The 22460-nt window shown below is 34.7% G+C and overlaps 1 protein-coding gene across 1 annotated transcript in view; it reads left to right on the forward strand.

Moving 5' to 3' along the window:
- The first annotated feature begins 6043 nt into the window (after positions 1-6043).
- The window catches only part of LOC119533044 (T-cell receptor-associated transmembrane adapter 1), a 40049-nt gene continuing 23632 nt past the window's right edge, over positions 6044-22460 (forward strand). The window contains exons 1-2 of the mRNA XM_037835199.1: positions 6044-6243; positions 16165-16275. Of these exons, the coding sequence (XP_037691127.1) occupies positions 6237-6243; positions 16165-16275 (118 nt within the window). The 5' untranslated portion in view covers positions 6044-6236. The remainder of the gene's footprint in view (positions 6244-16164; positions 16276-22460) is intronic.

Here is a 22460-nt window from a genome sequence, read left to right on the forward strand (position 1 = left end):
CAACACATAGATGGCTCTTTATTTTATAAAACCTGATAAACTTTGCATTTTAATTGACATATTTAGATCATTTACATGTAATGTGATTATTGACATGGTTGTGTTTAAGTCTACAATCTTGCTATTTATTTTCTATTTTCCCCATCTGTTCTTTGTTCCCTTTTTCCTTTTTTTCTGCTTTTAGAATACTTTCTTCATCTTCAATTATCTTAAGTTACCACGATAAGTTTTGGTGTGAGTCTTTTTCATTTATCTGGTTTAGTTCTTGAGTTTCTTCTTCCCTCCCTCCTTTTCTTCCCTCCTTTTCTTTCTTTCTTTCTCTTTTTTTTGTGACAGCATCAATGTCCAATACTTACTGAACATTCCATACATGCCATATGCTGTTCTAAGTAGTTTACATGCTTTTTAAACACTTATTTGACATCATTGCAGCCTTAACCAAACAACAGGAAAAACACAAAGAATTCTCATTTGTCTTTGATCCTGATCCTCAAATATAAAACTTCTTGCACATAACTTTATTATTTTCTCTTTCTCCATCTGAAAGTTTTGTCATTTTAAAGATTCATCTCTCTCTTCAACTCTGGGGGATTTTCTTATATAATTTCCATTATTATATCCTCTCCTTCATCATCTTTATACAAAATCTGAATAGATTTCATCCTTAGTTTTCTTCTACTATGCAGAGACAGCTTCATATTGATTAGGACAGCAAAGGTATTATTTAAGGATCCATAAATTGCCCTGCTAAATCTAGTTAAAATCTCAAAATTAACTGCTATTATTTTCTCTCCTATACTTTGGACAATAAATTTATTTATTAGATTATTAATTTCATGTTTAAAAGTACAGTGAGTACCTATATAAAATTAAGTTCATTCTCAGCAGCCTTTATTCACATGTTTGTCACTCCAGATCTGTTCTCTGTTCTTCACAACTCTTTGAGCCATGGAGACTGACTTCTAAGGACTCTAACAACAGAGCTGAGTTTCCTTCTGACTCCATTGGGTTTCGCCAGTGAGGCTAATGAGTGGAAGATTGGAGAGGAGGAGAGAACAAAATTGAGAGTCTTTTCCCATGGCTACCAACTTGTCTGGTCATAGATTGGCAATGGCTGTATTTTTTACTGAAAGTCACAGCTTCTCTCAGGCAGCCCTTTCTTAACAGCTACATATTTCACTGACACTAACTGACACTTCCTCTGATACCTTTGAGCTTAGAGGTGGTCATGGATTCCCTCCGTTGCTACCTCTACAGTGCTTCATTATCTCTTGTGCTTCCATTATCCTTGCCTACACTTCTGTAAGGCAAACCTTCATTAAACTCATTCGGCTACCTCTTTTGATTATTAGCAACTGTTTCTAGCCAGGAGCCTGAGTGGTGCATCACATCTCGGTGTCACTGCCTCCACTTTAGTTCTTTAGTTCATAGTGTCCTCCAGCTAGAATTTGCCTTCTCCTAGAAGTATTCCAACCATGGATATATTTTAGTTCGATCAAAATTTAAGCTGATACCTGTCCAATTTGGTGAGGGACTCAATAGACCAAGCCTCAATGTATAAACTATTCTGAAGATGCTAATTGTGTTATATATTTTAGGACATTTGAATTTTAATAGGTTATTCCTTAATAATTTCAAGAAAGCCATCTCTAATGATGAAAATGCATATGTAGGTGGTAAAAGTGATATTACTTTGGGTGTCCCTCATGTAATCAAGGCCGTAAACATGGGAAGAGGTCAAAAGGTAAGAGCTAGTTTAACAAGAAGAAAAAAATTACTTGATCGGTATTTCCCGAAGTACACATTCAGAATAGTAGTTCTGCCAAATGCTTTGAAAATAAAGGGATGTTCCTCCTGTGCAATATTTTTTTAAATACTGCAAATTATATTCTACTCTTGAGAAGTTTAGCAAACTAGTTATAAGGAGTGCTACAATAAATAAATTGGTTTCACTTTGTCTGAGCCAGTTGTGTTTCAAATAAGAACAACATTTCTCAGACAGTTTTCTCTTTGCTAAAAGTATTTCCTCTTTGGTATTTCACAGACACCTGTGTAATGGGGCATTTTTTTTTCTACAAAACAGGAAACATCTTTTATTCTGATTATAAAATCAGTGCATGTTATTGTAAATAATTTAAATGATAGATACGCAAAATGTAAGTCAAAATTCCAGGTAATCCCACCTTTGTAGCTACTCTTAACAGCTGGGAACCTCTAAGAATTTCTAAATTCTTAAATATATGCACTTGTGTTTGTATACATATGTATGTATGTGTATATATAGTTTCATAGAAACTATAATTATATGTGTATATGTATGTATATATATATACATATATATATGTGAATATATATACACACATATATATATGTATACTAGTTGTATAGAAATGATGGGTGACCATAAAAAGTTTGAGAAATTGGGCCTTGTTCTCCAATCTATGACCTATTTTTCTGAATGTGAAAGCTCTGCGCTCTGAATGGCAGCTGCCGTTATGTTGTACTTTTCATTTTCTTGTGGCAAAAAAACTCAATTTTCTTGACCATAAAATTCTTATTTCTTGACAGGTGCCCATCAAAATCAAGTAACCCACCCACCCTCCTCCAAAAAAGAATTCTTACACCATTTCTAACTGCTTCAAGCTTTTCAGAACATTTCCGCTGAGCCTAGCTATCTTTTAAACTGCGTTTTGATATCCCATCTTATTTAAAAGTATTACAGAAACTTCATGTTTATTTATTATTTGAACATGGCTCATGAAACCATCATTCAAATCTCTGAATGCACTTACCAATATATATTTCATAACAAATAAATATCCATATGCTTTTTTATATTCTGATAATGTCTCCATGTGCTCAGCCATTTATATTTAATGAAAAGCTATCATTTTTTCTTGGCAAATCTCAAACATCCGTGGAGCAACTATCTGTGTGACCTTGGACAATCTTATTATAACTCCAGATTATATACTTCTAGAGAATGGGGAATAATGTAATGTAGATCACTTTAAAGATAATACAATAATTAGAAATTGTGACATGCTTTGCATTTATCAGCCTAAGTTTTATTATGTTGGAGATGTCAATCATGAATTTAGGATGTGCATTAACTCTTTAAAGCCATTAGATAATCACTCAATGTGTACTACATGCTGCCCAACTGACCTGAAGGAGGACACACCCTTCCTCAGTCCCGGCATATATCCCTGTTCTTGCCTTCCCCTAGGAAGGACTTTGGGAAACAAGTGAAGTCTGTCTCTAGCCTGGGACTTTGATCCTCCTTGCCAGTTCTCTTTCAGAACCAAATCTTGACCCCTGAAGGCCAAGTTATGTATGGGTTCTCTCTTCTCAAACTGTTTCCTGTGACCAAACGTGTCTGCAAGTCTGAGATTCAACTTTTCAGGAGTCTCCATTCCTATGTCCTGTCTAGTTCTTGGATGGAAACCTCTGATTCTTTGTAGACCTGGTTCTTAAATCAACCTGGGATTGCTGTCCCTTGAACTCTTAGTCTGTGGGCATTATGACCTGCCTCCCAGCACTTGTCACCCTGCTAGTGGATGGCAGCTGAACAAAGAATTCTCTACCCAATACATTTAGAAAAGTTTATGGTAAAAAAAAAAAGTTATTCAGGTATCTTTTTTTGCAGGACTTGCCTAAGTCTTTAAAATACTAATATGCATCCATAGAGGTGAAAATAATATGTAATTTTTCCAAATCTATTTGTTGAAGGAGCATTTGTTTTTCAGAAGTTTCTTAAAGGTCTAGTATTCTATGGAATATATTTTGAAAACTCCTTTTTAGATTAGACTAGGACCACAATGAGATTCCACTTCACAGCCACTAAGGTAACTGCTACTAGAAGAAAAAAAAAAGAGTTAGTAAGGATTCAGAGAAATAGGATCCTAGTATATTGTTATTGGGAATGTACAATGGTGCAACCATGGTGGAAAAAAAGTTTGGTGGTTCCTCAGAAAGTTGAACGCAGAATTGCCAAATGATTGGTAATTCCATTTCTAGTCATATACCCCCAAAGTGAAGACAGGGACTTGAACAGATATTTGTAAACCAACGTTCATAGTGGCATTATTTGCAATAGCCAAAAAGTGGAAGCAACCCAAGTGTCCATCAACAGATGAGTGGATAAGCTACACGTGGTATCTTCATACAATGAATTACTATTCGGTCATTAAAAGGAATGAAGTTCTGGTACATGCAACAACATGAATGATCCTTGAAGACATCATGTTAAGTGAAAAAGCTAGACACAAAAGGAAAAGAATTTTATGATTTCACTAATATGAAATACCAAGAATAAACAAATTCATAGAGACAGAAAGTAGATTATAGCTTACCGGGAGCTGTCAGAGTTGGGGGCCTGCGTGGGGTGTGGTGTGGAGAAATGAGGAGTTGTTGCTTGATGGGTACAGTTTCTGTTTAGGGTCATGAAAACATTTTGGTATTGGATGGTGGTGATGGTAGTACAAGTACAATATTGTGAATGTAATTAATAACACTGAATTATCACTTAATCACTTAATGTTAGTGGTGGTTAAAATGGGAAATTTTATATTGTACATATGCTACCACAAAATTTCTTTTTAATTCAATTGAAAAATTTAGAAAGATTAGACTGGAGTCTCCATGGTTTCTTTCATTCTAGAGATTCTAATTCAACCATTCATAAGGAGTACTGGGGGGAAAGTGATTGAAGTAAAAAAATCTGTCAGTGTTTAGACAACTCTGTTCAAAGAATAACAAAGCACAGTATTTTGGTTAATATGGAGTTATTTTATACAACGGAGCAAGGAGAATGCAGACAATCATTCTTTTATTTATTCAATCATTGTGAGAATGTTTATTGAGATCTAAAATGTGTCAATTATTTTAGGCCCTAGAGTTTTAATGACAAATAAGATCAATTCTATCCTTGTGCTCAAGAATCGTAGAGAAATCAGCTAGATTATAATATACTGCAAACCATCAAACAGTTCTGCTCCAGGCTTGTGCATTGAAAGTCTGATTTTTAACTAAGTTTCCTAAGCATGGTAATCCCTGGGCAAAGGTGGTTCTATAGGAAATTTGAGAATTCTAGTCATGAGAAAGTACATTTCCTTTTATTATAAACTGAATTTAGGTTTCTCATTCTCTATAATTAAAGGAAATTGGTGTAATACCTAAGCAAATATATATAGGCATGCAATAATGCTGCAGATATACACATACAGATGTACATAAAGGCCATATACATAGACACTGTAGAGGCAATCTCTGACTCTAATGTTTAAAATAAAATGTCACCATTGGCAATGTATGTATTATATGTAATTACATATAATATATTATATATATATGTATGTTTCTCAAAGTATTGTCCAGATTACCTATATAAAATAACCAGGGTTGCTTGGTAAAATGCATAAAAATGCAGATTCCTGGGCTCCAACCAAACTATTCTGAGTCAGCAGGGCCTAGGAATTTGCATTTTAGGCTAGTGCCTTGAAACATACTTATGTACTCTTGGAAAGCTTCTGGTATAGAGGCTCTGGTGTGGAGGTTGAGAACTTGGAGTTTGTTGCCAGGTGGACTTAGATGGGACAAAAGGGACTTATCTGTCTGGGGTAAGGATTGGAGGAGGAAAACTTAGTCTTTCAGTGTGATAAGGTACAGAAGGCAGCTGATACAAAACAATCACTGTCATTCCTTCTCCTCCCTCTTTCTCAAAGGAAACACAGCCAGCAGCTGAGCACACCTGGGAGATTCCCACTGTTTCCTCATCGGTTTAATATAATTTATTTTGTTATCTTGTGAATTCACTTGTGAGGAGACCCCTGGGATTGTCTTCAGAGAAACGGAAGTTTCCTCCTAGCCTAATCTGTATCTTTGTTTATTTATTTTTAAATTAGATTCAGGCATTGATAAAACGTCAAATACCAGAGTATGGAGGCTTGTGGGATTTTTCTTCTCACGTTACAAAACATTTTAAGAGCCTACTGGTTTCAGATCAAAACTAAAGAAGCCTTCATCACCACATTTCCTGTTTGTAACTGAACAAAGTACACACTAAAGATTTTGAGAAATAGAAGAGAAAAACCCCGAGGTACAGAAAGAGAAGTCTTGCTGTGACGCTGCTTCTAACTTCACAGAGCAACATCACTTAAGGAAAAAATGTGGGATCATTTTTAATCCAAAAATTTGCCTTATGGTTATATAAGGGTTTTTCTGAGTAAAGAAGCATGCCAGGTAAGTGGCGTTGTAAATTCTTTTGCTCCATTCCTTTGCCTAAAATTTTATTTAATAATTTCCAGGTCCATAACAATATAGCACTTAAGATTTAGAAAGTAAATTAGTTAACATGATTATTTTTGAAATGTGCTGGTATAATTAGAAGATATTTTGAAATAGACTAATGTTAACTATTTTCTCTTAGAAAGTGTAAGTTATGTTAACTGTTTTCCCCTAGAGGAAAAATAAAATGGGACAGTGCTTTCATAAAACTAGTTATGGCTGTTCAATAAGTATTCATTGGTAATTATGCCATTTTTAAGAACTTGCTATTGTTAAGAAACTTTCATTGACCATGCATATTCCCCTTACATTTCATTTAGTTAAAAACATGGGTGGTAGTAACCACATTCTGATTCATTTAGGCACTATGTTATCTTCCCAGCTATCAATCCAATTGCCAAAAAAGAGCTGCAAAATTTGCAAAGTCCAGTAAGAATTAATTCACCTGTAGAATGGATTGTAAGGGCTAGGTCCCTTTGCATTAGCCAGAAGGCCTGCATCACGTAGATGGTTCATTCCTCCTTTTTATCTTTTATGTGTTTTTTATTTCTTTAAAAAATTTCTTTTTGTTATAAAAGAAAATGTGCGTATCAAATAAAGTGGGAAAACCATGAGAGAAATAAAAAGGAAAAAAATCTTACGTATTTCCCACCATGTTAAAACCCCTCACAAAATATTATGCTGTATTTTCTTCCAGTTTTGATTTCTGTACATTGTTCAGGGTTTGCTTTTCATAATTGAAATAACATGTACATAAAATCTTATATCCAGCCTTTTTGCTAACATTACAACATAACCATTTCAATTTTTATTATAACTTCTGCCTAATCGTTTAAAATGAATGCCCAAAATGAATCTATTGGATTAGTTATAGTTTACTTAGTCATTGGTTTACTGTTGGACATTATGTTATATCCAGTTTTTAAAATATTTTAAACGACATAAAGGTGAACAATTATCGCAATAGCTTTTTCTGTATTAAGGGTTATTTTGTTCGGAAAGATTCCTAGAGTTGAAATTACTGAATAAGAGGTTATGAACATTTTAATTCTCATTATCAGCAAATTGCTTTTCCAACAGTGATGCCAATTTGTTCTCATCATACCAGTGTTTCTCCTTAATGGGTTTGCCTAATTTTAAAAATCTTTACTAATTTGATAAGCGCAACATGCTAACCCACTATTTAATATGCATTATTTTGATTATAATGTGGTTGAACATTTTTGCATGAATTTTTAAACTGTTTATATCATTTGTGAATTGTTCTCACATCTCTTGCCTAATTATTGTATTTAGAGTACTTTAACAATCAATTGCATGAGCCATTTATAGAGAAAAAATATTATATGTTATAATTTCTATGAATTTGCTTCCCAGTGTTTCATTTGCTGGATTTTAAAATCATTTGATAGAACAAATCACATAGGAAATAAAAGCTGACATATAATTTTCACAACTCTCCACATCTTTTCCAGGTTCAAAGGTTAGTAAAGAACAAAAGCAATTACTCCACTTTTGTTAGTGCTGTGCATGAAATGGCCATAGTACTATACCATGAGCTGAAGTGTACCACCATGAGTGCAGCCATGAGCTGATGGTGCTGGGAGCTCAGAAAGGGTGGGAAGGTCGAAGACAGAGAATACAACCTTCAACTATTTCCAGGATATGATAAAATTTCTTTCCTGGCAATTTGTGACCAGATTGCCCCTTAAAGGGTAACACAGGAGCTCCTCCATTGATATCTGAGACCAGACTTCCACAGAAGAGATAAAAATGCAGACTACTTGCCATTTCAGCCTTATAGATCTTCAAAGCCAAAAACACTTAATATGAAAGTAGAATCAGATGATAGTATTTTTTACTTTTAGATAAGTGGAGCAAAAAGAAAAAAAAAGTTTGAACACAAAGAAAAAAAGTAAAAATTATTCCTAGTTAAGTAAAACAATGTCTGAAGAAACAGCCCCAAATTGTTCGTTTCCTTTTCTTCTTACCTATAGACATTGTAGTCACTGCCTTATCAATAAATGAGCTGGTATCATAAATTCCCACTCTGTTTCTGCATTCAAATAAAATCAATATTAGCTGAATCAAATGATGAAAATGACTCCTATGGGCTACCATTAATTCAGTTTAAACAATGATGTCATAATCTAATTGCATGTTATTGTTTAAAAAAAAAGACTTCCATTATTTTTGCTCAGTTTTGTCTTCCCTTTAGCCACAATCACCTTTGAGAGAACACTGAAAGTCTTTCTTTTAGAGACTGGCAATCAATAGGGAGAACTAACTACTGAATCAGATCATCTTTTAAACTCTAATGCTCTTTACATTAAAGATGGGTCAAAGAAAATGTTTCATCATTTAATTTAGATAATATTTGACAGTAATTTTAAGAAAAGTCAATACAGAAATGATTGGCATTTATGGGTTGCATCTATGAGAAATAAATATACACAAATATCTAGTTTACAATAGATATTATTGTGCACTTTTCCAGGCCCTTTTGACTTCATTTAATTTTCTCAATGTTCCTGAATTGAAAGGAAGAGAAAAAAAAGCATGCCTTCTTAAATCATTAAACAAAGCATACCAGTAAAACTATTTTATTTAAAGAAAGTTTCTGGACACCCATTCCGTCGTCAATCTACCAACGTGCTTCTGCATTGGTAAACAATTAATAGGCACATATAAACATTGAATTAGTTCAATACAGATAAAGAAACGTTCATCAACAGAAGGGATTTTGGCTTCAATCCCAAGAGAACTTCTGCAGATTACCAATCCCAATTAGAGCTTAATTCTAAAAGCAATAAGGAGTCTAGGACTGAAGGAATCACAAAACTGCCTTAAAAACCCACCCACCACCTCACTCCCATTTGTATGCTTTCCTTGAATTTAATTGGCATTAATTGAATAAGAATCATTATGTACTAGAAGAAGGGGGTACTTCATGTCACACAGATAAGGGTCTGGACTCCAGTTTCAAAATTGGCTTACTGAGGTTCCATGAGTTTTAGAAAGTCACACAGCTATTAATTGACTACTTTCACTCATTTTCTCCACACTGCTCAAAAACAGACATTATAAAGCCCCACACTGCTTTTGTCCCTCTCCTCATCGTGGCTCCCTCTCCAACATATACCATGTGCTTCTTGAATATTCCTCTGCTCATAATAAACACCCATTTAAGATTGTTGGGTTTCAGATCTTGCATTAAAAACATCTTATTTACTTGAAAGCCTGGACTGGATTTGTGTGTCCTTTCCAGTGCCAATATCTGTGATCCTAATGCCTTTTAATGATGGGAAAGATGAGGTGGAAGAGCGATAGTGGGGTTGTGGGGATAGTGATATTGTATCACAGTCACAGAAGCATCAAGAAATCATCATCCCAGCAAGAAAAACTCATGTGAGTAGAACCCATGGGGATCGCAATATCAATATTTTTCTTTTAACTTTCTGGGGTGACTGAAATATATGTGCACATTTCATGGAATACAAAGAAGAGAGAGTTGTTGCTCTGAGATTATGAACCAAGGGAAGCCATCAAGAGAAACCATATTCTCTGTATCATAAACTCATAAGCTTGTCTCAATTAGAGACCTCCTGAAGGAGAACCAATTAAGGCATACATTTATTGCTTTTTTATTTTATTTTGTTAATTGTTTAAGTAAAGCCTTCTGAATGAAGCTGAAAGATATCATAGTTAGTTAGCTAGGTTTCCTTCCAGAGCGTGCACAATTATGGATTCCAAACATAGTGCCTGCCAATTATTGTCGACTTTAACGGAGTCTGAGGTCTTATAATTAAACCCGCTACTATTACTTCCTGGCAATTGAAAGCTAGAAAGAAACTTAACTCATGATTTTCCTAGTGTTGTTGCCTCACAAATAACTCAATAATAACAACAATGTTAATAGCTAAATTCAAATTGTGTGGGAGCTCTTTTTAAGCTGATAAAAGCTATATAAATTAACATAATTACACAGAATACATAATGATACTGAAGATTGTTATTGATGGACAAGAGGTTTCGAGCACTTCGTACATTCAATAACTTAAGAGGCAATTGTGCCAAACAGACACCATATAAGTTTGGAGATACTCATTTGGTGCATGGAGAATAATGAAGAAAGGAGAGGTATGATGTGTGAGTGTGTGCATGTGTGTGTTTGTAACATTCATGCAGATCTGCAATTTGAGTTGAAAATTTCCACCATTTAACCATTTAACATATATTTTTCTCACATATATGTGATTTGTTTTCTTGTTTTTTAAATGGGAGGATTTATTGTTGGCAATCAAAAATTATGGAAGACATCAAGAATGTCATGAGATTCTAAATGAAAATCTTCCTATTTGAAATGCAAATCACACTATGAAAAGGAAAAAAAAGTTGGAAAACAGAAGTATTAGATAGGAATTATAGGTTTCTAAAATCAGAGGAAAACTGGAGACCAGGCTAACCACCCACACACGTTAGAATTCAGCCTATGTTTTAAAAGGCCTTCAATTGGTTATGTGAAACAAATTTGCTGTCATAGTAAATGACAAAACCCAGCTCTAAAGGAATGTGCAGTATAGTCCAAGTTCTTACCTTAGTGTTGCCAACATAGTTATGAAAACTGTTAGGACTTTCCCTCATGTAGGCTTATCATACTGATTTAGTTGTTTCTTTGTAACTGAGAGCAAAATTATCTTCTTGTAGCAGTTACAAACATCCTGATTTTACACAGGCAGACATTTTCTGGGGTTGAGGTTGGGCTCATACAGCTTACCTCAATGTGGTATTTCCAAATTCCATTTTCTAGAGATTTTGTTGATATTAATACAATTCCCTGAAGACTGGTTTTTAGACAAGAAAATAAATTTTTACATTTAGAGTGTTGGATATTCATATGAACCTAATCAGATAGCTAGCTATTAGCACCAACTTCCTGTATCAAGTTTCCTGGGAAACAAATCAACAATCAGCAGGTTTCTGGGTAAATATAGATTCAGGTCAGAAAGAATTAGGATGTTGTTGATGAGCACTTTCGCTAAAGCTCCAGTGGCCTAATGAATTACTGTTCTTCCCAAAGGGGCCTATTTCTAAGCTGTTGCGAAGTACTCCTTTTCTCCTCAGTAGTTCTGGGGACAAATGTAATGGAATCTCCAACTTGTCTTTTCCTGGACTGTGGATTTGTCTAGCCTCAAACTCACTCAGAACCTTTCTGTTGGACCTGCTTATTACACTTCCCTTCTTCATCCAACCATCATTCATTTATTCAGCCAGTTGGTACACGTTCAGTGAGCACCTATTTTCGGTGGAATATGCTGCAGAAATAATAGTAGGACTATCATTAGCAGTAGTTGCTTAATAATAATAAGATAATAATAGCAATAGCTAACATTTATTAAGTGTTTACAATGTGAGAGACGCTGTCTAAGAGTCTCATTATAAGTCTTACCTCTCTTAATCGCCATAACAATCCTACAGCATAGTTACTATTGCCACACCTTTTTACATACGAGGAAACTGAGGCATGAAGACAAGGTAGAATAAGACATTGTTTCTGTCCTTCAGAAAGTTCACAGTCTAGTGGGGGAGAGAGAGAGCTATACATAAATGATTGCCTCAATACTTATGTTATAGAAGGGCAAATAAGCTATCACTTGGTGGGGGAGGCAGACAACATTTAGGGAAGGCTTCAAAGAGAAGGCGGTCTTGAAGGATGACTGGAAATTTGCCAGACAGAAAGGGGTGAAGGTATTTTGGGCAAAGGGGAAATATATAGGGACATAAAGCTATGAAATGGTATGTGTGGTAGCTATTGAAAATGACAAATGGTTCAGACTGATTGGAGCATGATATATGATTAGGTGGGTGAAGCAGATAATCCCAAAAGATAGGCAGTAAATCTGAAGTCACATTTTATGTAAACAGTTTATGGTAAAGAAAAAAAGTATGATATCCTTTATGTTTAGTGCAAAGATAGGAATAGACCCCTTCTCCTAAAGGGTCTATGTCACAGGCTACTGAGAAGAAACAAAGGGACAACTTTCTCTGGGAACACAGGGAAAGGGAGTACATGGGGAAAGTGTATGAAAATCTAGTAACTAGAACAGGAGTGGGGGTTGATGTAGTGGATCAATCTAAAGAGGCATAAACACAAAGGTTAGGGCCAATGAAACTAATAGGAACAGAAGCCAGACTGACCTGAGAAGGATGAGTTTAGTGTGGTACTTTTAAAACCTTGGCCATCAAGGCAACAAAATCCTTTAAGATGCACATATCCTTTGATCCAGCAATTCATCTTCAAGGATTTTTACCTAAAAAGAAAATTAAGGTTGTATGTATAGTTTTAGTACGAATATGGTCATCACAGTATTGCTGATGATAACCAAAAACTAAATGTCTAACAATAAAGGATTGCTTAAATAAATTATGAAAAATCCATACAATGGAATATAGGGCAGCAAAAAAACAAAACAAACAAACAAACAAAAAATGAAGTGTAGTTTGTTGACAGGGAAAATAATGCACATGCACATTGTATTGTTATTTGGGGAAAAGTAGATATCAGCATATTTGAAATCTTTAAACTTGTGTTGCCATCCATAATGATTTCTACACAGAGAAAAATAAGTTTGCAATTATGTCAATAAGGTGTTCAGAGGGATTGTTTTTTGATAATGGGATTATGGCTGATTCTTCTTTTGCTTCTCTGTGTTTACTAATTGTTTTTAACACTGACTGTGCATGATGTGCATGGTACATCTGATCTCTTTGAAGCAATTAAAGTTTGTTTAAGTGTCACCAAATATAGTGACGGTAAAGGGCAAGTGATTAGTCTAAGTTTGAATAACCTGCGATGGTAGTTGTAATATTCCTCATAAAAGGTGCCCTCAGATTGTTTTAACATTTAATAGGACTTAGAACTGCACCTAAAGTGGGGGAGCTTAAGTGCCATACTCAAGAAGAAGAAAAGAAGAAAGGTCTCTAATAATAGAAATCATCCCTTTACCCCTGCATTGTGACAGCAAGGAGGGAAACGGAGACATAACTGGCAGATGAGATAGCTTATGTCTGTCCAATGGTGTTTTTTGTTTTTACAAAACTTGCTAATTTTAATAACTCTACTTTGTCGAACACTGGCAACCTCTTTAACATCTACAGCCTAGAAGTTGCAAAATTAGGACTCATTTGTCCATTATATACACTATGTATACAGCTAAACAAATGCATGGAACATACAGAAAAAGTTTTGCCTGAACACACTAGCATATTACCTTTTGCAGTTGCTTCCCTCCCACCTCCTCCAAACCACTGAACGAGTATATAGACACTGGTATGCTGCTCACAGAGATGGTTTAACAATCCCGTTTCCCAAAGACACTATTTCCTATGAATTTGAACAAAACAATATTTACAAAGTAATATTTTACTACTTCTACTTTTAATGTATGTCGGGCACTTCTAGACAGACTAGATGTTTCAAATAAGGACTTAATTTGTCCACTATGTACAGAACAGTCTTGAATAAACTGCACAAATGTAACAATAGTTAATCAGAAAGTGTCTTCTAAATGTGAACATTATGCTCTAGAACCCTTCCCTTTTATTCTTCCTCCACTTTCGAGGCCATGGAGCAGAAGGCTAAGAAGAGGAAGAGAAAGTTCTATACCAACAGTGTTCTTTGCATTATTATTTTTTTAGAGATATAAGTTTAAAAGAATCAGAATGTCCAGCTGATGAATTATGTTGCAGCAATACCAAGGAATTCTAGGCAGACACTAAAAATAACATACCAACATGGCAAAATCCCCCAAACACACTGTTACATTAAAACAAAAAGTAATTATTACTAATTAGTGCAATATTTCCCATTTGAGATGAAATGTATTTGTAGATATGTATGATTTAATAGGGAACCCTACATGTTACTTTGTATTTTGCTATTGCTGTATATATTTTTTTTTATACTCAGTGTGCACTTTTTTTTACAATAATACATTTAAAAATCAAATAAATTGTCTTGGAATATCTGCAGAATGGTGCAAAGACTGGAGTTTCTAGTATATTCAAAATAGCTAATAATTATTATGTTGTAGAAATCTCATAAATATTCCAGTGGGATTATGCTTACAGTGAACAAATTAGACCATCAAAAAAACTTAGTGTTTTTAACAAAATTTATTGGTAGGTCTATAGCAGAGTATAAAAGACTATTCAAGTTTTCTTATTTTCTTACACTTTACGAAACATAAACATTCTCTTAAAAAATAACCTCACACATTTCAATACCATTATCAGTTCTTTTTTCATTAATTAATTAATTAATTCTTGGAAAAGTTTTATAAAGGATACTGCAGAGTAGAAGGCAGAACTAACATGGTATTAAATTAAAGAGGAAGTAGTAGATATTAGTAGACAGATTTTCTGGTATTTAAAGAGCCATAAAATAGTGCAAACTAAAGCAATGCATTATGAATGAGTAATAGGCAAATTATGTTCATATATGTGTATGTATATCTATATGATATACAATATAAATATATGTATTTTAGTTATGTAATTACCCATATGCCTCACTATGTTCATTTAAAGGTGTATGATGTCAACTCATATATTGAGGACAGTTCAACAATCACTGAATTGTCAACAGGTATTCAAATAAAGCAGTTAATTCAAATGTAAAGTTTGAGAGGCAGGAAATAATTAAATAGAGCAGCAAAAAGGACAGATTGGTTTAGTGATTCCTCTTTTGATGGTTTAAAGGAACATTAGGAAAGCAAAGCTAATTTATCCCCTATTAAGGGCTTGCTTGTCCTGCTTACTGGGTTTAATTTAGTGGTATTTGGATTTCTTTGAAAGTTCTGAATGGTCTTGAATATGAGCAATCATAGAGAGAAAGTTGGACTATGAAGGAACACAATTTCTATTAAGCCATTTTCATATTGCATTTCTAATTATGTGTTTACGAATATATATCCCATACTAAACAGAGAGAACTTTGAGGCAAGGGATCATGTTTTCTTTATCTTTGGTTCTCAGGCACAGGGCATACTTCCTGGCAAAGATGAGATTTCTAATTAATACTGGTTGAGCAAATAAATATATAGTATCACAAGTTACTTTTCTGGGGTCAACAATCATATGGATATGTGTATGGCTAATTATCTTAAGGTTAATTGTCTTAGAGTCACTCATATGTGCAAAGACAGTCATAAATAACAAAGGGCACCTGGCAGGCAATATCCCACAAAACCATCTTCATGACACAGGAATGAAAGCAGAGGTCTATATAGAAAGGAAAGAGAAGCATATTTAGTTCTCCATTATCCCATTCATAGAGCTCTAAACAGTAGGGAAAAAGCTGCCTGAGGCCAGCCTTGACAAAAATGGCTTACTATTTTCCAGAACTATTGCTTTATTCCATCATACAGTTTCCTACTCCTGGGAGAAATGGAAAAGTACAAGTGATATTCCACGAATAATAAAAGTACATAGGATTATAATTTGAGGATTAAGGAAAGGAAAAAACGAATAGCAAATTATGATTCTGGGTAATCTGGATGCTCTTGATTTTGAACAAAAGTTTTATGAACAGCAATTATTTGTCAACTTTTAGTAGTCAGACTAAAAATATCTTCCATTTTCATCAACACTAAGTATATAGGAAATGTGCTTCTTCTGCCCATGCCGAAAGCAGGGAATTACCACTAATGTCCATTTTGAAATCCGTAGGAAGCATTTGACTATCAGTGTTAAATTTCCTGGCAGAGGATTTGTCCATTATGAACAAATGCAATGGTTTTACTTGGGGGACTAGCCAGATCAGAGCATATGAGTAAGCAGCTACGATTTTATGGATATGTTTGCTTTTGTTTCCAGAGAACACTGGATGCCCTTTTTTTGTCTGGGGATTTCTAGCCTTCTTGGGTTTGGCTCTGGTTATATCGCTGATCTTCAATATTTCTCACTATGTGGAAAAGCAGAGACAAGGTAAGACATTGTGACAAATAGCCATATGGCACATACTCGAATTGAAACTTGCAGAGTCACTGGATAACCTATGGGAGAATAAAATTTTATGAAATGTCCTCAGTAAACATTATATTTTCTACAATATATTTGATGCTTTCATTTTTTTATCCTGACAGTTCTTTTAATTTAAGAGTGCAATCATATTACAAATGTGAACAAACTCCCACACTTACCTTTATCAACTAGTTGAGTCTTCATCTGCCTTAGTGTGTAGAGATGGAAGGGATTGACCTGGGTAAAACAGATTAGACAAAATCTTTATGGTTGCTGCAGAACAGACTATAGTTTCATAAATTGCTCGATTGAAAAAGGGAAAAATACCTTTGAAATACTATGAAACTATAGTCTGTTCTGCAGCAACCATAAAGATTTTATCTAATGTGTGATGAGAAAAGTGAAGACTAGCTATTCAAGCTTCCATTCCAGCCTCCTCAAACTTCTCAGGAGCAGTCAGGTCCTCTACAGTGCCGCAGGTTGAGACGGGCTCAGAAGAATACCGGAAAAGCAATAGACTGAGCCATGGGGCTCGTTTTCAAACACTCCCAGGTTCTAGGAGGGTAGGTCAAGGGGACCAGCCACTGTCAGTTTTTCTTTTTCAGCAGGTGGGGCAGTAGTTTTAATCATTGAGCTTTCAACTGCATATGCCATGATTGAAATATTGTAATGTTCAGCAACTGGCATGGCCTTTGCACACTGCAGGCATTCAGTACATATATATTGAATATATGAATTGATGGATGATGGAAGAATGAGAGTTCAACTCTTTATGGGAAGTGTCAATATAACAGAACCAAGAAACTTATTAGGGGCAGGATATTTAAGTGGCAAATAGGAATAGAAAATAAAAACTAAATGTATTTTTCCTTTAACAGATGAAAACAAATAAAACTAACTTAATAAAACTAAGTTGGACACTTCTGCCCAAGAAAAATTGACAATAATTTAGAACAAGGGGTCAGATTCCAAGGAGTGTCCTTGATCCTCTTAGGAATGTCTTCTTAAGTGTTGACAATGCTAATGTAAAATATGAAGAAAAAGGCATTATTGTTATGCAGGTTTGGAAAAAAAAAAAGATAGGAGGCACTAGAAAAAGAAATGGCACAGGTGAGCTCACACATCTATTCAATAACAAAATCAAGGATAAGTGCTCAGTGTTTCTAATTCTGTGTCCAAATTTGTTTTCACCAGCACATACTACCTTCACATTGTTGACCAAATGTCCTCAGCCAGAAACCCAACACTCTTAATATCTCTAGAATATCAGTTCTATGCCTAAAATAGAATTTCAGCCAAGCAACACTTTTTCACTAACAATATTTTCAGTAATTATTTTAAAAATCATGTTTTTTTTTTAAATAACCAAGCATAACAAAGTATAAGTCAGATGTATAAATGACTCATCATCAGATGTTTTCTACCAAGTTTCCTTGTTTATGGAAAATAAAAAGGGGCTAGAAGTAGTACCTTTCTTTATGCAACACCTTAAATGAATATACTTTAATTTCTTCATTAAAGTATTTTATTAATGCAAATAATATTTTCATCTGACTTAAAAAGAGGTGAATTAAGACCTATAGAAGTGAATTTACTTGAGGCGGAAATCAGGACAAGAACAATCATCTGAATCATTGCCTCATTCTTCTATTAATTCCAACGGTAATTTTCTCAAGATTCTCTTGAGGCCAGATAATAAGTAGGTTGACATGTTTAACTTGAACCCAATAATCAAAAGTAAATCTCATCTAGCAAATTTGATCTATTTATTTTCAACATAAATACTAATTTTTTCAGCCCTATGATTGCATTGAATTGGGGTGAATATGGAAATTTAGTCAATTTTTATCAACATGCTGAAGATCAGAACAGGTCTAAGGCCCTAACCTCTGCTCCAGAAGTATTTGGCTGTACTCATCTTCTTTTATTTTATTGTGGTAACAGATATATATATATGTAACACAAAATTCCCCTTTTGAACTATTTTCAAGTGTCCACTTTAGTGGTTTTTATTACATTCACAATGTTGTGATACCATCACTACCATCTCTTACCAAGACTTTTTCATTACCCCAAACAGAAACCCTGTACCTATTAAGCAGTAACTCCCCATTCCTCCCTTCCTGGGGCCCTGGTAAACTCTAATCTTCTTTCTGTCTCTATGAATACGCTTATTCTAGATATTTCATACAAGTTAGGTCATATAATATTTGTTCTTTTGTGTCTGGCTTATTTCACTTAACATGATGTCTTCCTGGTTCATCTGTGTTGTAGCATATCTCAGCATGTGGAATTCCTTTTTATGGTTGAGCAATATTCCACGGTATGTATATACCACATTTTATCCACTCATCTGTTGAAGGAAACTTGGGTCATTTCCATTTTTGGAGTATTGTGAATAAGTGTAGCTATGAACATTGGTGTACAATATACTTGCCTTTACAATTCAATGTGAATGGGTTCTCTGATTCTCATTTTGGTAGTTGTTGCATTGTAATTTATTTCTCCATATGCATAGCATCCATGCCACCATACAAACCCCTTTGGGGAACTGTTTGCCTATACTGCTAAATTGACCACTGATAGGCCTGTGGCCTGACCAAAAAAAAGCAGTACCTTTTCTTTTCTCTATCTCTTTTTTTTTTTTTTTCCAGGACAGATTTCTTTTGGTCTTTTCAATTACACACACACTTACAGCCTCAGACATGCCATAAATTGCTCTATTGCCTGAAGGAAGTCTGGTGGGAAAGAGCAACATTTGAAAAGTGTTAATTAACTTTACTGATGTATTTTTAAAAATAAATTTCAGTTACCTCAATTGTTTTTAACAGCAGGGTTTTTGAAGTCAACCTGATGTGAATTAGAACCCTGCTTTCACTGTTTGACTGGGGAGACTTTGTACAAGTAACATAACTTCTCAGTGTCTGTTTCCTTATTTATAAAATGTGGAAAATGCAACTTAGCCCATCAAATTCTTGTGAGAATTATATATATGTATCTTAGCACAGTGCTGAGGGCTTGTATGTCAGCCCTGGGTCTGTTAGAGCCTGCATTGCCATACCTGCTGGTCCTGATGCTTCTTTAATTCTTTCTACAAACAGTTATTAAAGACCTACTGTGGCCACATATTATCTCATTTAATCTTAATGACTTATTTCAATGAACATTAGCTCCTCTGGCTTCCTCACTGCTCCCACCATCTCCAGCCCCTCTAGGTCTTCATCAGTTCCCACCTCACTTCTTCCCATCTATGATTTAATAGGTATCTGTGCAATAACTTGAGTTTTAGTAACAACTGCTGTATTTACATTAAGATCCATTTCAGAGAGTTTTCTGTAGGCTTTTGTTGAATTGATTCTAAGCTTTAGTCTATTACAAACCATTGTCTTTGAGCAATAATACGTCCTCTGTAGGTGGAGCACACAAACCTGGGTCTTGCCCTTTGTTGATGTGCAAACCAAAGGTCAACATTGGAGCAGCATTCATTGTGCTATGAAAATGCCTTTGGTTTTGTCCTCCTCTACTTTGCCTATGCAGTCGTCTTCCAACTGCAGCCCTCTCCCAAGAGCCTGCTTCCAAGTATTAGTAATAACTCTGCTATCCTTTCCATTCCATATGAGCAAATAACACTATCTTTCAGAGATTTTAGGTGGATTTGGCTTATCTCTGAAAACTGTTAGACCTCTTTCCAGTCCTCCTGAAGACTACCGCTTGCCTTGTTTGTTCTGAAAAGACAGATTAGGAGAGAGTCTATAAATTTAGCCAGCTTTTCTGCCATTTGGTCTGTAAATGCAATGCCCCTGGATCTGGCCTCCATGAGCTTTTTATTTTGCATCTTTGTGTTCCTCTTTGTAGCTAAGAGACTTGCAAGATATGACTCCACCTTGGTGAACAGTCAGTGAATAAGTTTTGCTGGTATATTAAAGAGTTTACAAAAGAAAATCTCTATCCCAGCAAAAATACATTATCTCTAGATTCAATCAGATAGACAAGATAAGCCTCTCCTTGATGTTCTCTGTAGCAGTGCCCAGTAGAAGCTTTGCAATGAAGTTCTTCCTTCCCCCCAAAACAAATCTTTAATTTTTTTTGTGATTCTTTGTCCAAATCTGTTTTATTCAGTGGGATTATATCTATTTCTTTTTCTGATAGGAATATATTAGCTTTCCTCCCTTTAAATAACACACACACACACACAAATTCTTTATCCCATCTTTCTTCTCTCTTTTGACAAAAAGATTAAACAAGTGTATGGTTTACTTACACAAGATTCTAACAGTATATCTCCTATTCACTTGAGAATGAAGGCACATTTTCACATTATAATCTGGAAAATTTATCAGAAACTCTTTTCATGGAGTTTATACCATGTGCTGTTGTTTCTTGTTGTGTAGCATGCATAGAGGGGTGAAGACTATAAAGGGGAAAACATAAAGGCAAATACATTTGCATCATACCCTCTCAACCATAAACCTGACCACAAGTGTTTATATCTGAATCACAGGAGAGGATTATGAAAACTCATCCAGCTCTTTGCACACAGAGTTCTGCAAACTTAACCACTTTATAGCAATGTGCACACTTTTCATTTTACCTAGAATCACTGAAATGACTAGGCAGCTTTTTAATCATATCATGTCCTCATGACAGTGAGGTCTTTTAAGGAGCCGGAGCTTGCTGGCCTTTCTTCTCAGCTATAACCTCTGAAATTTTGGTTACTACATTAAAAGAAATAATATTTAAAGAAATACAGAAGTGTATTTCTGACATATCCCAAATGGATTACATCCATCACTTTTGGTCCCACAGCAGTTTGGTGTATATGCTTTGCACATACTTTCTGCATTTGGTCTTTCATAGAATTCTTCAAAACATATTGTTATGTGAAATGTCCACTTAAGACTCCAATGTGACACTTTTTATAATTGGCTCCAGTAATGTTTTTCTAACAGTTAGTGACCTCTCTGGAGAATAAATCAACTTTGTTGCACAGAAATCTAACTAAAAATAAACTTTGCAATTTTTTGGTGACGTACTCAATTATACCATTGATAATAACATCACGACATACAATAGATGTTTTTCATATGCAAAACTGAAAGATCACCACATGATTACTAAGTCTCTGGGTCATTGTCATAGACCTAGATATTACTGGTCTTCATTCGTATATGAATAACATTTGCAAGGTTTTAGCTAATATTATTAAGCCAGGTTAAATAATAAGCAATAAAAGTGTAATAAATATCATCCTACATCAAAAAAATTTATTGGTGAACAGATAATAAAAATGTCTTCATAATATTTATCTTATTATTAAGATTGAACCACAAATATCCCTTAATTTGCTTCAATAATTCATTTGCAGCTATAATCTTTCACCAAAAATATTTCTTGAAACTATATTTTCCAGAATCATTTATATATATGTATATATATGTGTGTGCGTGTCTGTGTGTGTGTGTGTGTGTGTGTGTGTGTGTGTGTATATATATATATTTAACTTAAAGTAAAAATATTTTCTTACATTTGCCTTCAAACCACCACCTTCAATATTCATCAGTTGGTTACTTACCAAGATTTGGCACAAAATTTTTTCATCATTTTATTTTCTACATTACAACTCTGGTCTTGTCTCTGCAGGTCAAAAAGTACAGCTTCTTTTAGAAGCATTCCATTATTTTGATTATTTTTAGGTACCATGATACCAACTTTTTGCAGGTCTCTTCTTCCAAAGACCCTCATCTCTCCTTACCACTATTTTTTCCATGTGGACAAATGGGAATCACTATCAAAGCAATTTAGAAATTTCTTCAACATCGTTACATTGTTGCTCACATATCAAGAAATGTTAACAGACATTTCAAAAAAGAGGGTAAAAGAAGTGTTTCTTAGGAATCTTTTGTTTTAAGGAAGAAGAGCCTATTCAAACCAGCATGAACAAGTAGGGGAATTTATTGGACGGCTGCAGAGGTGTTTCATGGGGCCCAAAGCAGAAAGTTTGGCCATACAACAAGAGAAAGGGAAGGCAGGAATGTAGTTGGATGAAAACTAAACACTCTGTTTAGTGTTTCCCATTCATAAAATGGCCACACATCCGTGATCTACATCATATCCAAGCTGCACTATGTTTCCATTCCAAATTACCAAGG

The sequence above is a fragment of the Choloepus didactylus genome, chromosome 1 (genome assembly GCF_015220235.1).
Source record: "Choloepus didactylus isolate mChoDid1 chromosome 1, mChoDid1.pri, whole genome shotgun sequence".
NCBI classification, from domain to species: Eukaryota; Metazoa; Chordata; class Mammalia; order Pilosa; family Megalonychidae; genus Choloepus; species Choloepus didactylus.